Below are 16,405 nucleotides of genomic sequence, written 5' to 3'. Positions count from 1 at the left end.
GCAGTGGCTGGGTTGGGGCAGGGACTTCCTGTTGGCTCAGAATTAACACAGGGCAGACCTGAGAGGTCTGGGGGCCAGTTCAGAAGCACAAATTCTGTGACCCAGAGGATTTGGGGGTGATCTGTTACACCTTTCTCAGCTGCCCTCTTCCCATAGTGAAGCCCTTAGGCTAAGGTGTGGCAGGGAACTTTGGGCAAGCTTTGGGGCTCCCAGTGGCAGGACAAGTGCCCCTGGGACAGAGGGAACCTCCTCAGACCTTGCCCCTCTTCTCACCCCCAACTCACTGCAGGGACTTCCTGCCCCGAGGATCTGGCATTGTCACCCGACGCCCCCTGGTCCTGCAGCTGGTCAATGCTACCACAGGTATGGGCTTTCCCCTCTTTGGGCCTCATTCCCCATCCGAATAGCGGGGATAAAAATGCGTAACAGAGAGGTGGCTTTGCGTGGGGGAAGGGAGAAGAAGGCAACGTTTTGTGTGTTTGTGTGCGGGGGGGTCTTTTCCCAGCGGAAGATGGGACCCAGGTGGGTGCCGGCTATTATGATGCTTACTCGCCCTTGCCCCCCTCCTTCTGGGGCAGAATATGCCGAGTTCCTGCACTGCAAGGGGAAGAAATTCACCGACTTCGAGGAGGTGCGCCTGGAGATTGAGGCTGAGACCGACCGGGTGACTGGCACTAACAAGGGCATCTCTCCGGTGCCCATCAACCTCCGCGTCTACTCGCCGCACGGTGAGGAGACCTGGCCCTGGCCCCGCCCCCAGCCTCTTGGCTCCGTCTCTGAGCCCCGCCCCTTGGGAACCATCTTATTGGCCCCGCCCCTTAGCTGGCACCTCCTCAAGGGCTTCACTCCTCCTGTAGACTCCGCCCCCACAGCGACTCCTCCTCTGCGCGTCCTACCCCAGTCCCACACTGCCACGGCTCCGCCCACCCCTGGCCACGCCTCTAACGGGCCTCCGTTTAGCCCTTCGCGTTTCCCTAGCCCCACCCACCTACGGCCACGCTCCCAAACAGATCCTCTTTAAGCCCGGCCCTGTTCCTTAATCCGCCCGCCCCCGGCCACGCCCCTCGCCTTGAACACGCCTTCTCGCCGCCCTGTCCAGTGCTGAACCTGACCTTAGTGGACCTGCCCGGAATGACCAAGGTCCCAGTGGGGGACCAACCTCCCGACATCGAGTTCCAGATCCGGGACATGCTTATGCAGTTCGTCACCAAGGAGAATTGCCTCATCTTGGCCGTGTCCCCAGCCAACTCCGACCTGGCCAACTCTGATGCCCTCAAGGTCGCCAAGGAGGTGGACCCCCAGGGTAGGTTTTCACAGGTAGCCGATGCGCAAGGCCCTGGGGGTCTATTCACAGCGTAAGGGGGAGCCACTGGAGGGTCTAAGCGAATAGGGGTGGGATCAGATTTATGCCTTTAAAAATCATTTTGGTAATGAGGTGGGGAGAGCAGAGGCAGGCAGTGGGTAAGGGAGGGAGTGGGCTGGGAGATGGGGGAGTGGGGTGGGATTGGGAGTGCCTGGGGTCGCCTGTGTGAGGGCAAGTGCAGATGTGGACAACCCTCTCCTGCCACCCCCAGGTCAGCGCACCATCGGGGTCATCACTAAGCTGGACCTGATGGACGAAGGCACAGATGCCCGTGATGTTCTGGAGAACAAGCTGCTCCCGCTGCGCAGAGGTCGGCAGGCCACACACCTGACCCACCCCCACTGCCCCTCCTCGTAACACCGCCCCCCCACCCCCCACAAGGCTGGTTGCCCCTGACCCCCACCCCATCCACAGGCTACATTGGAGTGGTGAACCGGAGCCAGAAGGACATCGATGGGAAGAAGGATATCACGGCTGCCTTGGCTGCTGAGCGCAAGTTCTTCCTCTCCCACCCTTCCTACCGCCACTTGGCTGACCGCATGGGCACGCCCTACCTGCAGAAGGTCCTTAACCAGGTAGGGGCTCCTTAACCAGGTAGGGGCTCAGGCCAGGATGAGGCCTGAAGAAACCAGCATAACAGAATCATTTAAGCATATTTTGTGAGGGTTGCCCACTGTCCCACAGTGAGGTAGCACCAGAGCTTTGCTGACCATTCCCTGTCCGGGGCCAGGAAGGGGAGCCCTAGGAACGCCCCAGAATGGAGAGAAGTCCAAGACCTTGTGTGGACGGTGACATTGACAAGGGCTTGGGCTTGGGGGCTAGGATTGGAGTATGGTTGGCTAAAGACCTTCGCTCCTTCTGAAATGGGGAGAGGCTGATCTGCGGAGGGGGTGATCCCAGGGGCTTCCCTAGGATGTTTCTCCATCTGGAATGGGGCTTCCAGAATTACTGAGGAGTGTGTGTGTGTGTATGTGTATTGACAGTAGGAAGGCAGTGTGGCATGGGACAAAACTGGGGTCTCTGGAGGCCACATACCTGGGTTCTAGTCTCAGCTTTGTCACTCACCCACCAAGACTCTCCAGCTCTCTGAGCCTCTATTTCTGCATCTGTAAAATGGTGATAATGGAGATGAGACCTGTTTCTTAGGGTCATTCTGCAGTTCAGGGAGATACTGCGTGTGGAGACCTAACCAGAGTGAGCCTCAGAACTTGAGAATTACCTTAAGGGAGGCCTTAAACCCAAAGGGCACAAGGGGGCAGTCTTCCAGCCATCACTGCCCCTGATTCATTTCATCTGGCTCTTGTGGTGTCTAAAACTATTAAATTAGTCAAGATCAGGCAATTTCAGATAAAAATCTAGATTTCTGGCTTCTACTGAAAATGGAGTTATTGACTCATTCATTCAATTAATACACCTCTGTGAGCACCTACTGTGTGCCAGTCCCTGCCCTCAGGCAGCTTTCATTCTGGTGGGCAGGACAGCAGTGGGCAGGGCTGTGGCTCTGCACCTCACCACATCCACATGGGCCCCAGACATCCTGGCCCCTGCTTGGTCCTGTGGGCATTCTGGGTCTGTGACCATGGCCTTAACCCTTTCCTTGCCCCCACCGCCAGCAACTGACAAACCACATCCGGGACACGCTGCCAGGGCTGCGGAACAAGCTTCAGAGCCAGCTGCTGTCCATTGAGAAGGAGGTGGAGGAGTACAAGAACTTCCGCCCTGATGACCCAGCGCGCAAGACCAAGGCCCTGCTGCAGTGAGGCCCTCCCAAACTCCTGACTCCCCATCATGGGGCTGCCCCTCCCCGCAGCCTCTCAGCACAGGGCTCTCCCAGGGCTCCCTGCCCGGGGTGGCTGCTGCCCCCTCAGGTCATACCACTCTCTCCCCAGGATGGTCCAGCAATTTGCTGTAGACTTTGAGAAGCGCATTGAGGGCTCAGGGGACCAGATCGATACCTATGAACTGTCGGGGGGAGCCCGCATCAACCGGATCTTCCATGAGCGATTCCCCTTTGAACTGGTCAAGGTAGGCAGACCCCCCAGGGGCAGGAGGGCTCAGGACTACCCTCCCACCCACCTACCTAAGACTCTCTCATGCGTACATGTGCTGACCCCACTAGAGGCCCTGATGCCCAGCTCTGGGAGTGAGGTGGACCCTGTTTGACCTCCCAGGTAGCAGAACAGGCCCTGACCAGCCATCTCTTTGTCTCCTACACAGATGGAGTTTGACGAGAAGGAACTCCGAAGGGAGATCAGCTATGCCATCAAGAATATACATGGCATTAGGCACGTATTGGGACCGGGGAGGGGAGCTGAACCCTGCAAGGCAAGAGGGGTCTAGTGCAGAGACAGAGGGAGTGATGGAGTGAGCCTCCCTGAGGAAGGACCAAGAGCCCTACCCAGTCCCCAATCTCCTCAACCCTGACTTTCTGGCTCCCAGCTTGGACAGGCTCTGGATAGGGGAGGTGGATGGGAGACCCAGGCCATCCCCCTACCTGCAGCCTGCTACCCTCCTTTGCTTGTCCCTGGGAGCGGCCCGGAGGCTAGAACAGTGGGGTAGAGCCCGAGACACAGGTGGCTGGGGAAGCACCCTTCGGGCTTGGGCCCCCTGCCCATCCCCAGGGTAGGACAGCTCCCCCCAGTGCTATCCAGAACAAAGCTGCCCAAACCACTGGGTAGGGCCTGGGCTGGTGCATCAGGTGTTAGTCTGTGAAACTTTTATGATGGGATGAGGCCTCTCAACCCTCCAGACCCTGCCACAGTCCCATTAGCCCGAAGTTGGCCCCATTCCACCCCACTTCCCTCCTGCTAGCCAGCCCCAAGGCCTGTGGAGCTGGGACAAAGGCTGGAAAATAGACTGTTCCTAAAAAGCTTCGCCCCGCTCCAGGGACCCAGATCGACACTGTCCATTCAACAAGAAAACTTAAAGCACCTGCTATGTGCCAGGCAGTGAACAAGACTGAAATGTCACTGCTTTCATGCAGGTTCAGTTCCAAGGTTTGGCATGGAATTTACAGACTGCATTGGCTAAGGCACAGAAAAGAAAAAAAATCTCTTTCCTAGTCTTAAAATAAAATGCTTTATTCCCAGAAAGGCTCTTAAAGAAAACCCAGTTTGACAGTTTTCAAACCATTTCTAGCCATAGAACATTTTGTATGAGCAGAATCTGAAGACAAAGCAGGACAAATGCAACAGTTATAAGCAGACCTTGTCTTGCCCTAAAGAGCTTCGATTGAAAGGCCTTCATCAGAATCCCTCCTGCCCATTTTACAGATGGGGACACTGAAGTCCAGACAGGGGTAGTGGGAGGACCCCGAGGGCAGAGCTCAGGGGGGCGGGGCGGGGCCCTGGCCTGGTGCTCCTGGCAGGAGCCGGTCTGTGACACCGTGCCCTTCTTCCGCTCCGGGCGTTCAGAACGGGGCTCTTTACCCCAGACATGGCCTTTGAGACCATTGTGAAAAAGCAGGTGAAGAAGATCCGAGAACCGTGTCTCAAGTGTGTGGACATGGTTATCTCGGAGCTAATCAGCACCGTTAGACAGTGCACCAAGAAGGTAACCAGCTGCCCGGCCAGCCCCTGCCTCTGCCCCGCCCTGCTCTGCTGCCAGGCGCTCCTTCCCCACCTCCCCCAGTGCCTCCTGGTAGCATGTACAGACCTCAGCGGGGTGGGGGAGGCAGGCCACCACAGTCCAGGAGAGGGGGACTCTCTGAGGGGGCCTCACCCAGCCCCGGCCCCCAGACCAGGGGAACCAAGGGATTAAACCTTGGAAAGACAGGTATGATGGTGGTAATTTGCCCTGAGAGCCCACCAAGAGCTGCCCCAGCTCAGGGAGAAGAGGGGACCCTGAGCCCCCTCCCTGCTCTCAGAGATGGGGTCATCTTTGGGGGCTCCAGGGAGGGGTCTTGGGGAAGTCTTGTCCCTGGAGACAGATGAAGTACAGGACCTTCTTGGGTGCTGCCCTAGGGGCCTGGAACACCAGAGGGATTCAGAGGACCCAGGTCAAGCAGGTACCCTGACTCCCCACTGTCCTTCATCTTCCCCATCTCACACCATCCTCACTCAGGACCCTCACTCAGGACCTTCCCCGTCCCTTCCATCCACATCCAGCCTTCCAGGGACAGAGCCCCCTCTGCTATGTCATTTGAGCCTCACAGAACCACTCAAGGAGGGCACGGCAGGGCAGGGAGGATGGCGCCCACTTCACAGCAGGAAAACTGAGGCTCGGGAGATCAAGTGACTTGCCCGAGGTCATATGAGCTAGGAGGTGGCAGAGCTGTTACTTGGAGCCAAGGCTTTGGACTCCAAGTCCAGTGCCCCAGACTCCCTTCCTTTCCCTTCCCCACTGCTGCCCTGACCCCTCTCTATCACCATCTCCACTCTTTCTGTCTTTCCTCTTCTCTCTCTCTGTCTTTCCAAACTGAGCTCCTCCAGACTCCTTAGGAGGAGAGGCAAAGGATGCCCCTTGAGGAGAAAGGGAAGGGCAGGAGTAGAGCAGGGAGCTGGAGAATGGCGATCAGGCAGCTACACAGCAACTCCAGGAGGCATCATCTGCCCTGTAGTCTATGGAAATGGAGCCCCCTGGAGTTGTGCAGTGCACAGCCTGGGCAGCTGAATGCAACAACCTTGGTGGAGAATAGGGAATGGTGCTGGGCTTTGGAGTCAGGATGAAGCGAATACAGGAGGTTCTGGGAAACCTAGAATTGAACAGAATGTGGGTGGGTGGGTGTGGCCTGGGTCAGCTCCTCAGCAGGATGGCATAGGAAAAGGACAAAGAGAGAGAGGGCAGGCTCGGTGTAGCTGAAGAGTGGGGGAGAGGAGGGAGGCAAGCCCTGGGGAGAGAATATGAACTCAGTAAGTGCCCTTGGACGGGGCAGGGGCTTGGTCCCTCAGACCCCTCCCACACCCTCAGAGCCCTGGGGGTTGCTTGGCAGCACCTGGGAGGTGCCGATCCAGGTGGGCAGGAGGGCCAGGTCCCACGCTCACATTGTCTTCTCTTCTGTCTCTCTTTCTCTGTGTCGGTGTCTCTCTCTTCCCTCGTGTCCGTGCCATCCTCCACCCCGGCCCCTGGCTCTGCTTGGCTTTCACTGCCCTCCTTCTCCTCGCCCGCCCACCCCGGCTGCTCCTCCCCTGTTCCCCTCCTCCTCCCCGGGTGCAGGACAGGCCTCTTCACACCTGACCTCGCTTTTGAAGCCACAGTGAAAAAGCAGGTGCAGAAGCTTAAAGAGCCCAGTATCAAGTGTGTGGATATGGTAGTCAGTGAGCTCACAGCCACCATCAGAAAGTGTAGCGAAAAGGTATGATGGCCGCCCGGGAGGGGCTGGGCCTGGCCACCCCTTCCTCATGGCCAGGGCCTCCCGTGGGCAAGAACCAACTGCTGAGCAAGGCCGGCAGCCTCTCAGCCACCCAGGTGGACCCAGACGCCCAGGCCGGCTCGGCTGATTCCTGGCCCCAAGGTCTCATGCCGGCTTCTAACCCTGGGTCTACTGTACTCATGATTCCTTCAGGCCCCCACCTCTCCCAGAAGACTTTGCTCTAACCCAAGCATCCTCAATGGCCGCTTTGATGGTGATGATGATAAGGAGATGGCCGCTGTTTATTGAGCACCTACTGTGTGCCAAGCACTAGGCTAAGTGCCTGCCCTTGTCATCTGACTTAATCCTTTTAACAACCCTAAGCAGTGAGTAGTCTTATCCCCATTTTACAGATGACAAAACTGAGTCTCAGAAAAGAACAGCAGAGTGGGATTCAGATTTAGGGAGGCTGAGGGAAGACATCTGGGATCAGGGCCTCCTGGGGCAGGGGAGCTATCCCAGCCCCTCAAAACCAATTTGCCTAAAAGCATATTGGGTTACTCACTTTACTGTAATCCATACATGTTTGACAGGGTCAGCCTCTTTTGAGTCGTCCGTGACCTTTTAGATGGCTTTTTCCTATTTGTCTACTTTGGGGCATTTTGGGGACTTTTCGCCAGATCATCTAAAGCAGTTCTTCCCAGGGGCCTGCATGAGCCCAGCCTCACTTGTATTTGCAAAAGCTCCCTACACTGGGAGGTGGGGGAACATCTGCCTTAACTTCATGTTTTAAATAAGTATCACGGTTTTTGTGGCTCATATATAATTAGTCCTGTGCGCCCCTTACACAATCCTATCTCACTTTCGCCAAATGGGGATAGATTAAGCAAATTAGCATCCACTCAGTGCCTGATCCAGGTGGAATCAAATCTGGGCTGGACTTTCCCTTGCATAGTATATATCATGATATCTAAATCATGGTCCCACTGCATCATGAATACTAAGCAATGCAATCTTAACTTTTGTTAAACTACAAAATACCGAGTTTATTTTAAGCTGCCTCAAATCTCTTTACAAAAGAACACAAAATATATCTAAATTTTTAAAAATTTTGGGTTTTCATTTTGAAAGGAACACATTCTCAATTAGAGAAATTTTGGAAAATGCCCAAGAGTGAAAAGGAGGCAACAACACTCCCTTTCCAAGAGCCACACTGAGATTTTTGTACATTTCCTGCAAATACACTCCTTTTTTAAAAAAATGAAATTATCGGTATTGATTTTGTTCTGATCATACATGATTGTTATCAAAATATTCAAACTGCACAGAGAAAACAAAAGTCCCTATAAGCTCACAGCCCTAGAGATAAGGACTGCTAGCAGCACACCCTTCCTAACTAATTACAAATATACACCGGTTTTAACCTAAAAGGGATCACACTGACCGCACTGATAGTGAACTCTTCTTTTTTTCTGAGCAATGTGGAGTGGACTCCTTGTAGTAGCTAGGTAAAGATCATGCCCTTGAACAGCTGAATTGTATTCCACTGTAGAAATATGACATGATTTATGTATTCAATATCCTATTGACAGACATTTAGGTTGTTTCCACTTTTTTTTTTCTTTTACAAACAGTGCTGCAGTGAATAGCCTTATAAATATATTTGTAGTACTTATCCTGTCATTTCTTTAGAGCAAATTTCTAGCATAGAATTGCCTAGTCAATGGATGTGAGCACTCACAGTTTTGGTAACTTCTGCAAGATTTGCTCTCCAAAGAGTTTTCACCAATTAATTCCTCCAAACTCTTTTTTCTATACATAGGTTTATTTACTTTGTTAGGTATTTACACTGTGAATAATTAGTATCCTGCTTTTTCTCTTAATAACATACATTTTGGTGGGTGTTATTACATAGTCTATGTGAACATTTTTTTAAATAAATTTATTTATTTATTTATTTATTTAATTTTTGGCTGCGTTGGGTCTTCGTTGCTGCGTGCAGGCTTTCTCTAGTTGCGGCGAGCAGAGGCTACTCTCCGTTGCGGTGCGCGGGCTTCTCATTGCAGTGGCTTCTCTTGTTGCGAATCACGGGTTCTAGGCACGCACCCTTCAGTAGTTGCAGTGCATGGGCTCAGTAGTTGTGGCTCACCGGCTCTAGAGCACAGGCTCAGTAGTTGTGGCACATGGGCTTAGTTACTCCGCGGCATGTGGGATCTTCCGGGACCAGGGCTCGAACCCGTGTCCCCTGCATTGGCAGGTGGATTCTTAACCACTGGCCCACCAGGGAAGTCCCTATGTGAACATTTTTAATGATTGCATAATATTCTATTGAATAGATTTATCACGGTTTACTTAACCATTTTCCTATTGGTGAACACTGAAACAGTCTCTAGTTTTTCAATATTATAAATACCCTGGCAATGAACATCTTTGTGTATAAAGAATTTTATTTTTCTTTCTCTAGGATTATTTCCTTAGGATAGATTCCTAGAAGACTGATTACTAGATATAAACATTTAAAAACTGTGGAACACTTTGCTGAATTGCCTTCCAAAAAAGCACTAATTAGGGTAAATGGTAATATTTTGGAAACAACCCAGATGTCCATCAAGAGGGGATTGACTATGGTATCACACAGACAATGAAAGACTATAGTTGTTAAAAGGGCAAGGGATATTTATTTCCATTCACGTGTCCTTCCACAATGTACTGTGGGGGGAAAAGCAGGTTTCGGAGACGAACGTATAGAATTTGGGGGGGAAAGTAATATATATAAATGATAAATATATATAATATAATGATCTACATAAGTGATAAAATTCCAAAGGCATAGTTACTAACCATTATTTTAAGAAGGCAAAGAACACAGGAATTTTTTCATTTCTACTTCACAAACTTTTGTCATATTCAGATTTCTTACAGTGAGTCAGTAAATTTTTGTAAGGAGAAAAATTGATCAACAAAAACTTTAGAAAGGAAAGCTTATAAATTATTTCTTTAAAAAATTGCCTTTTAATTGATTTAATGCATAGTAGTTTTTTGTTTACATAGCAAAATTCACCCATCTTCCTCTTTTTTTTTCCCTCCCCAAATCTTCTAAATTTAGCAAGCCATTCCTGCTGATTATTCCTAGCCCTGCTGGGATTAGAGTTTCATCTCTGGATGAAATCTGGAGTTTAATGTCCAGCACAGGGTGTGCTTCTCAGTCCTCTCAACACCCTAAGAGGGAAGGTGCCATTATTACCTCATTTCACACATGGAGAAACTGAGGATCAGAGGGGTCCAAGCACTTTTCCAAGGAAGGTCAGCAGGGTAGGGGGCTGGCTTTGAACCCAGAGCCATGGTGGCTCCAGGGCCTGCATTCCTGACCACTAAACAGTGGGCTCCAGGCTGACTGCCCCACTTAGCCAAGACCTGAGAGAGAAAAGTTCCATTTTAAAAACTGGCTGAAAGTTCTGGAAATGCTCAAAGGCAGCCAGAATGGAAAAAGATGCTCAAAGGGAACAGAACTTCTCAAAGGGGCTGAGGCTGCCCTGTCATTTGTGACACATGGAAAACTTGACAAATGTAATATCCAGGCCGTTAGTGGGAGAACTGGTCATGCTCTTTGGCAAATTGCTCCCTCCTCCTCCCTCCTTGCCCCTCCCGCGACGCCACCCAGGGAGGGAGCACTTGGGATCATCTCAGAGGAGGCTTTGCTGGTGGCCATGACTCGGTCCCAAATCTACCCCAACTCGGGGATGGTGAGAAGGAGTGATGGCCTATCCCTGAGCCTCTCGGTGCAGAAGGGTCCACTGGGTCCCTCCAGCCAGTGCTGTTTCTAAGCCCCGCCTCTCAGGCTGCCTCTCTTCCAGGTCCCCTGAGCTTGGCCACATGAGCCACACCCTTGGCAGAGACACGGAACAGTCAGGGGGGAGTGGGGAGGATGTGGCATCTCTCAAGGCTGCCTCTCCTGGGCTGGCATCCAGGGCGCTGCTCTCTCCCCCATCCTCCTGCCTCTCCTAATGCCCCCCACCCCTCCCCCGCCCCATCCCCTTGGCCTCCATCTTGCCCTCAGAATCACTACCTGTGACCCAGGCACGCTAACCTCCAGCTCTCTTCCCACATAGGGGGATCCACCTGCGGGGCCTGACCCAGGATGGGAAGAGGGACAAGGTGTGGGTCTAGCTTTGCCCAGCCTGGGCCCCTCCATGGCAGAGGAGGAGGTCCCCTTGGGTAGACTCCCACCATCAGCAGCTCAGCGAGTCCCCCTCTCCAGGGAGCTGCCGGTTCATGAGCCAGAGGGCAGAGGAGCCCATGTCTGCTCACCCTGGCAAGGAGGGCAAAGATCTCCATCCTTCATTCATTCCCTCATTCTTTCAACGTGCCCTCTTTGGGCACTGGCAGTGTGCCCAGCACTGGGCCCTACCTTCAGGGCAATTACAGTCCAGTTTGGGGAGGGAAGTGGGGTGGAGAGGGATGGGGCACACGGAGGTGGTCACAGTAGGCTCTCTGGAAGACACGATATTCAACAGAGTCCTGAAGAAGGAGTCAGCCCGGGTTTTGTCCAGAGCCTGGCTGAGCTGAAGGCAGAGTCCACAGGCAGGGGGGAAGGGTTTGGAGCAACTTCCCCTTTGGCCTCAGTTGATAAAAACTGCGGGGGGTGGGGGGGTGGGTAGAAGGGTGCTGCTGAGCTGCTACCCCCAGAGGAGTGGGGTAGAGACAGGCTGGCCGGCCAGCTCTGAGCCAGGCAGATGTGTCGGGTTAGCGGTGCCGGGACAGGGCATGCAAAGGGAGGCAAAGCCGGGTGGATTCGACCAAGAGGGCCCCCGCAGGGTACTGCTCATGCTGCTGGCATTCCCACTCCGCATGCCCACCCCACCCCCAGTGCCCTCGCATGCCTGTGCCTCCTGCATGTCCTTTGTGTAGCTGCTGGTCTCCCCCTGCTCCCCTCCCCCAGCTCTGACAAGGAGCACTGCCTGTCCCCAGCCTGACTCAGGAGGCCACCTGGCACCTCGGGCCCTGCCCTCCCCAGATTCTCCCTGGATCGTAATCTGCGGGCTGTTACCTGCCTGATTCCCCACCTGACTGTGCCTCCAAGCCTTTGAGGAGGCAAGGGGTAGCCCTGAGGATCAGTGAAAGTTTGGGGCGCTAACAGCGCCCCAAACAGAGGCCTCAATCAAATAGGTCTGTTTCCAAGATGGCTGCCACCAAGATGGCGGCCGAGGAGCAGGCTGATTCCCAAGGCATTTGTGCTCATGGGAACTGCCGGCCCCCGTGAAGTTGCCCAGGTAGGCTAGTGAAGAGGGCCCGGGACTGGGAAGACCCTTGACTTGCCATTTGGAACCCACAATTGGGGGAAAGGGGTGGCTGTGGCTGGGTGCCATCAGCTTCCTGGGCCCCCAGGTGTGGGGCATTCTGTGTGTCCCTCCCACCCCACGGCCCTGGATTCTGGTGGGGTTTGGGTGCCCCCTACCCGTGCCCCCAGTGTACGTGGCTCTCTCCCCTGCCCCCCTGCCGCAGCTCCAGCAGTACCCCCGGCTGCGGGAGGAGATGGAGCGCATCGTGACCACCCACATCCGGGAGCGCGAGGGCCGCACCAAGGAGCAGGTGAGCCCACGCACCACCCCCTCTTCCCTCACCTTTCACTCCTGCCCTTGGGCTCACCTCCTTCTTCCCACTTTGTCTCTTCTGTCTCAGTCTCTCTTATACTTTCTCTCCTTGCATTAACTTTCTGCTTCTCTCTTGCTCTCTTTTTTGTTGTGAGAAAATATATACATAACATAAATTTTACTATTTTAACCGCTTTAAATTGTGCAGTTCAGTGGTGTTAAGTACATTCAGATTGCCGTGCAACCATCACCACCAACCATCTTCAGAACTTTTCATCTTCCTAAAATGAAACTCTGTACCCCTTAAACAGTGACTCCTAGGGACTTCCCTGGTGGTCCAGTGGTTAAGACTCCACGCTCCCAATGCAGGGAGTGCGGGTTCAATCCTGGTTGGGGAACGAAGATCCCACATGCCCCACAGTGCAGTGAAAAACAAACCAAAAAAATGACACCCATTCCCCCTTCCTCCCAGCCCCTGGCAACCACCATTCTCCTTTCTGTTTCTATGAAGTTGATGACTCTAGGTACCTCATATAAGTGGAAGCATACATTTGTCCTTCTGTTTCTGGCTAACTTCACTTAGCATAATGTTCGCAAGCTTCATCCTCGTTGTAGCACGTGTCAGAATATCTTTCCTTTTTAAGGCTGAATAATATTCCATTGTATGAATAGACCACATTTTGTTTATCCGTTTTTTCCCACTTTTGGGCTATTGTGAATAATGCTGCTCTGAACACAGGTGCACAAATATCTCTTTGAGAGCTTGCTTTTAAATCTTTAGGGTATATTTCCAGAAATGGAATTGCTGGATCATATGGTAATTCTATGTTTAACTTTTTGAGGACCTGCCATACAGTTTTCTAGAGAAGCCGCTCCACTTTACAATCCCACAATCTGCTTCTCAACTATCTATACTCTGGTCATCTCACTTGGGGCCTCTCTCTCTCTCTTTGCTGTTTCTCTGGGTCACCATACACCCCTCATAGGCGCCCTCCCTTCCTTTTATGTAGTCATTTATCAAATATTCTTTCATTCATTCATTCATTCGTTCATTCAATAAGAAGCATATTCCCTGAATGCTCCTCTGAGCTGGGAGGGGCAGAGGTGAGCAGGCTCCCTCATGGCTCTCACAAAGCTCACAGGCGAGTCCTTTTTCCTTGGCCATCTCCCTGTCATCTTCTGTCTATACCCACCTCTGGCTCCCAATTCCCAGCTTCCATCCTCATACACCCCTTCTCCACAATGGTGCTGTCCCTAATCACTCACATTTTTGTTGCCGATGTTGTGTTTCTAAATCCTCACTGGTCTCTTTTTAACGACAAAATGATAAATACTCAATAAAATATTCAATCAGTATAGAAGTCATTAAATTACGAGTAAGTGTTCCTCCATTCACGCTTCCCCGCCCGCAGTCTCCCATAAAAGAAACATTATTAAAAGTGTGGTGTGTCTCCTTCCAGACATTTTCCCTAGGCACATACAGATTCCAGATTTCCTCTTACTCTTAAAGAATCACAATCCTGCGGTGTGTCTTGCCTTTTTTTCTCTGAAGATAATTGTAGCTAACATCTGTTGAGCACCTATTACAGGTCAGACCCATGACCTTCCTCCTCTCACTGTGTCTTCACCACTCCTGTGAGGCTGAAACCCTTCATTTGTGGAATTTGAAGCTCGGTGAGGACAAACTCACAGGAAGCAGCAGGGCCTGGGTCTGAACCCGGCAGTGAGCATCAGGAATGTCACCCCCATCACAATTTGGTCACAAATCCCATCACTCTTAATTATTTGCAAAGGGGATTTTCCCATGCCAGAATCTGGAAGTTATCCTCATTCTTCTGAACAGCTGTAGAGTGCCTTTTAGTTTAGAGGATACCATAATCTATTTCACCTTCTGATAGCCATTGGCTTGTTCCCAGTTTTTCTCTGCAACACACCACACCAGACTGAACACCCTGGTACATGTATCTTTGCTCACTCAAGGAGCTTATCTGTGAGATATAGTTCTAGAAGTGAATATATGCATTTTAATGTTGTCAAATATTGCCAAACTGCCCTCCAAGAAGGTGATACTAATTTACAGGTCCACCAATGGTATGTGAGAGAATCTGTCCTCCCACAGTTGTGCCCACACTGGTCATTATCAATATTTATTATTAGTTTGATAGGTTAAAAAGGGGTCTCACTTTAACTTACATTTGTTTATCAATGAGAGGGAGCATTTTTTACATATCCTTATTGGTTGTATGCATTTCTTCTATGGGTTACCCATTCATGTTCTTGGACTATTTTGATTTGTGTTTCTTGTCTTCCACTTATTGATTTATAGGAATTCTTTGTTTATTATGGATACATTTATTTATTGTGGCTTATACATTGATTTATTATGGACTCTATACATGCTGCAAGTATGCTTCTCCCAGCTTTTCATGCATTTTAAAACTCTGTGGTATCTTTTCCACTTTACTGCTGACCTGTGTATCCTTGAAGGTCATGCTCCTCATCGATATTGAACTGGCTTACATGAATACCAACCATGAGGACTTCATAGGCTTTGCCAAGTGAGTGCTCCCTGGTCAGAGAAGGTGACACCTCGTGTGACTGTGTGTGTATGTGTGTGTAGGACCCAGGCCTGTTGGGTTAAGCCTCTGGGTCTGGTGCCCACTGAGCAGTAGCAATGAAGCCGGGCCTCTTGAGAGAAGTTTCTGGGACTCTTCTTTCTCTCCTCATTAGTGCTCAGCAGAGGAGCAACCAGATGAACAAGAAGAAGGCTTCAGGGAACCAGGTGAGTGAACTCCAGTGCCCCAGCCGGAGGGATGGAGGGTGCCGGATGGACGCCAAGCTCTGAGATCCCCCTCCCCTGAGGGGAAGGGTCCCACAGGGGCCAGAGAGCCTGTCAGATGCCAGCCACAAGCCTCCCACTCTGCATCAGTAACCCTCTCTCCTCTCTCCCGGTGCTTCTCGTGGTTGCTATGGTTACCTCTTTGCAGGATGAGATTCTGGTGAGTACCAGGACTGGGGCTCTTGGTTTGTGTAGTGAGGGGGAGGAGGGGACCCATTTGTAGTGGGGATGTGCAGGGGTCAAGAGGGCACCCTTTGGTTTGCACACACCAGCCCATGGGTGTCCACATATGCGCTCAGGCCAGAGGCAGGGTCTAGCCACACACAGAGTCCCACCAATCTGTCCATCACTGCGCATGAACTAAGCATCTACTTCAGCCAGAGGTAGACCATGTGGGCTGGGGTGGGTGAAAATGCCTGGCAGGGGCCTGGCACTGAGTAGGGGCTCTTTAAATATCGGTCGGATGGATGGATGGTTGGATAGATGGACGGATGGATGAGAGAGAATGTTTTTAAGCTGGCATCTCTACCAGAGAGTTGAGTAAGGAGTGAATGAAGTGTCAAGAGACCAGTGCCTCCTTACCTATTCTGTCCTTCAGATCTCTGCTGAAACATCACTTCTCAGCCCCGGTTGTACCACCAGCCATAGAGTTTGAGCTCTTCCAGAAGCTGTAGTTTCTTTGTGATAATATAGGTGTTTGTGTGATTACTGGCATCATATCATTTCCCTCTTGAACCCTATAAGGGGAAGGGCTGGGTCTGTCCTGTTCACCAGTAAATCCTCAGCCCCCAGTGCAGTGCCTGGCACACAGTAGGTGCTAAATAGAATGAAGGAGCTAATGAATGCAATATCCCAGGGCAATTCGGTTCAGCAAACACTCACTGGTGCCTGTACTGTGCTGGCCCCTGGACAGGAGTCAGACTCTGGCCCTGCCCCTTGGAAGCCTGGGCTTGTAGTCAGGCCCCAGGCAGGGTGGAAGCAGGGGGAACAGGAGGTCCCTGGTGCTGGGGCTCTGGAAGGGGGTTTTGGGTGAGCAGAGAGGAGGGCAGAGCTGGGGGTGGCCGTGGGAGGACAGGAGTCAGGGCGGGAGCAGGGTGGAGAGGTCTGTTGGTCAGACTGGGGAGATGGAGGGCCAGGGAGTGGCATTCAGACTCAATTCCAAAGACAGTGACAAGATGCTGAGGGGATCCTCTCCAGACCGGGACAGGGTGGGAGGGTGGTCATGAGGCACTTGGCTACCACATCCCTGTTAATGACTAAGGCAGCTACTAGCTGTGATCCGCTGTGTGACTTGGGTTCTCCGCAAGGTTCTCAGGGAAGCC

General features: G+C 52.0%; 1 protein-coding gene across 9 annotated transcripts in view; it reads left to right on the top strand.

Annotated features, from left to right (window-relative positions):
- DNM1 (dynamin 1) overlaps window positions 1-16,405 on the top strand; it is a 44,963-nt gene that overhangs the window by 15,082 nt on the left and 13,476 nt on the right. For 7 of the 9 annotated variants that reach the window (XR_009541485.1, XR_009541484.1, XR_009541483.1 and 4 more), the window contains exons 2-14: window positions 290-363; window positions 579-728; window positions 1,100-1,303; window positions 1,575-1,673; window positions 1,778-1,938; window positions 2,977-3,119; window positions 3,253-3,388; window positions 3,581-3,648; window positions 4,777-4,915; window positions 12,156-12,242; window positions 14,732-14,802; window positions 14,975-15,026; window positions 15,232-15,243. Coding sequence is in view for 6 of the 9 variants with exons in the window: in XM_060154234.1 (XP_060010217.1) it covers window positions 290-363; window positions 579-728; window positions 1,100-1,303; window positions 1,575-1,673; window positions 1,778-1,938; window positions 2,977-3,119; window positions 3,253-3,388; window positions 3,581-3,648; window positions 4,777-4,915; window positions 12,156-12,242; window positions 14,732-14,802; window positions 14,975-15,026; window positions 15,232-15,243 (1,396 nt within the window). In the remaining 3 variants the exon portion in view is untranslated. The remainder of the gene's footprint in view (window positions 1-289; window positions 364-578; window positions 729-1,099; window positions 1,304-1,574; window positions 1,674-1,777; window positions 1,939-2,976; window positions 3,120-3,252; window positions 3,389-3,580; window positions 3,649-4,776; window positions 4,916-12,155; window positions 12,243-14,731; window positions 14,803-14,974; window positions 15,027-15,231; window positions 15,244-16,405) is intronic. The other 2 variants (XM_060154235.1, XM_060154239.1) reach the window with 1 other exon arrangement.

This window comes from Lagenorhynchus albirostris, chromosome 7 (assembly GCF_949774975.1).
Source record: "Lagenorhynchus albirostris chromosome 7, mLagAlb1.1, whole genome shotgun sequence".
Classification (NCBI taxonomy): domain Eukaryota; kingdom Metazoa; phylum Chordata; class Mammalia; order Artiodactyla; family Delphinidae; genus Lagenorhynchus; species Lagenorhynchus albirostris.
This window is presented reverse-complemented; position numbering and strand designations above follow the sequence as displayed.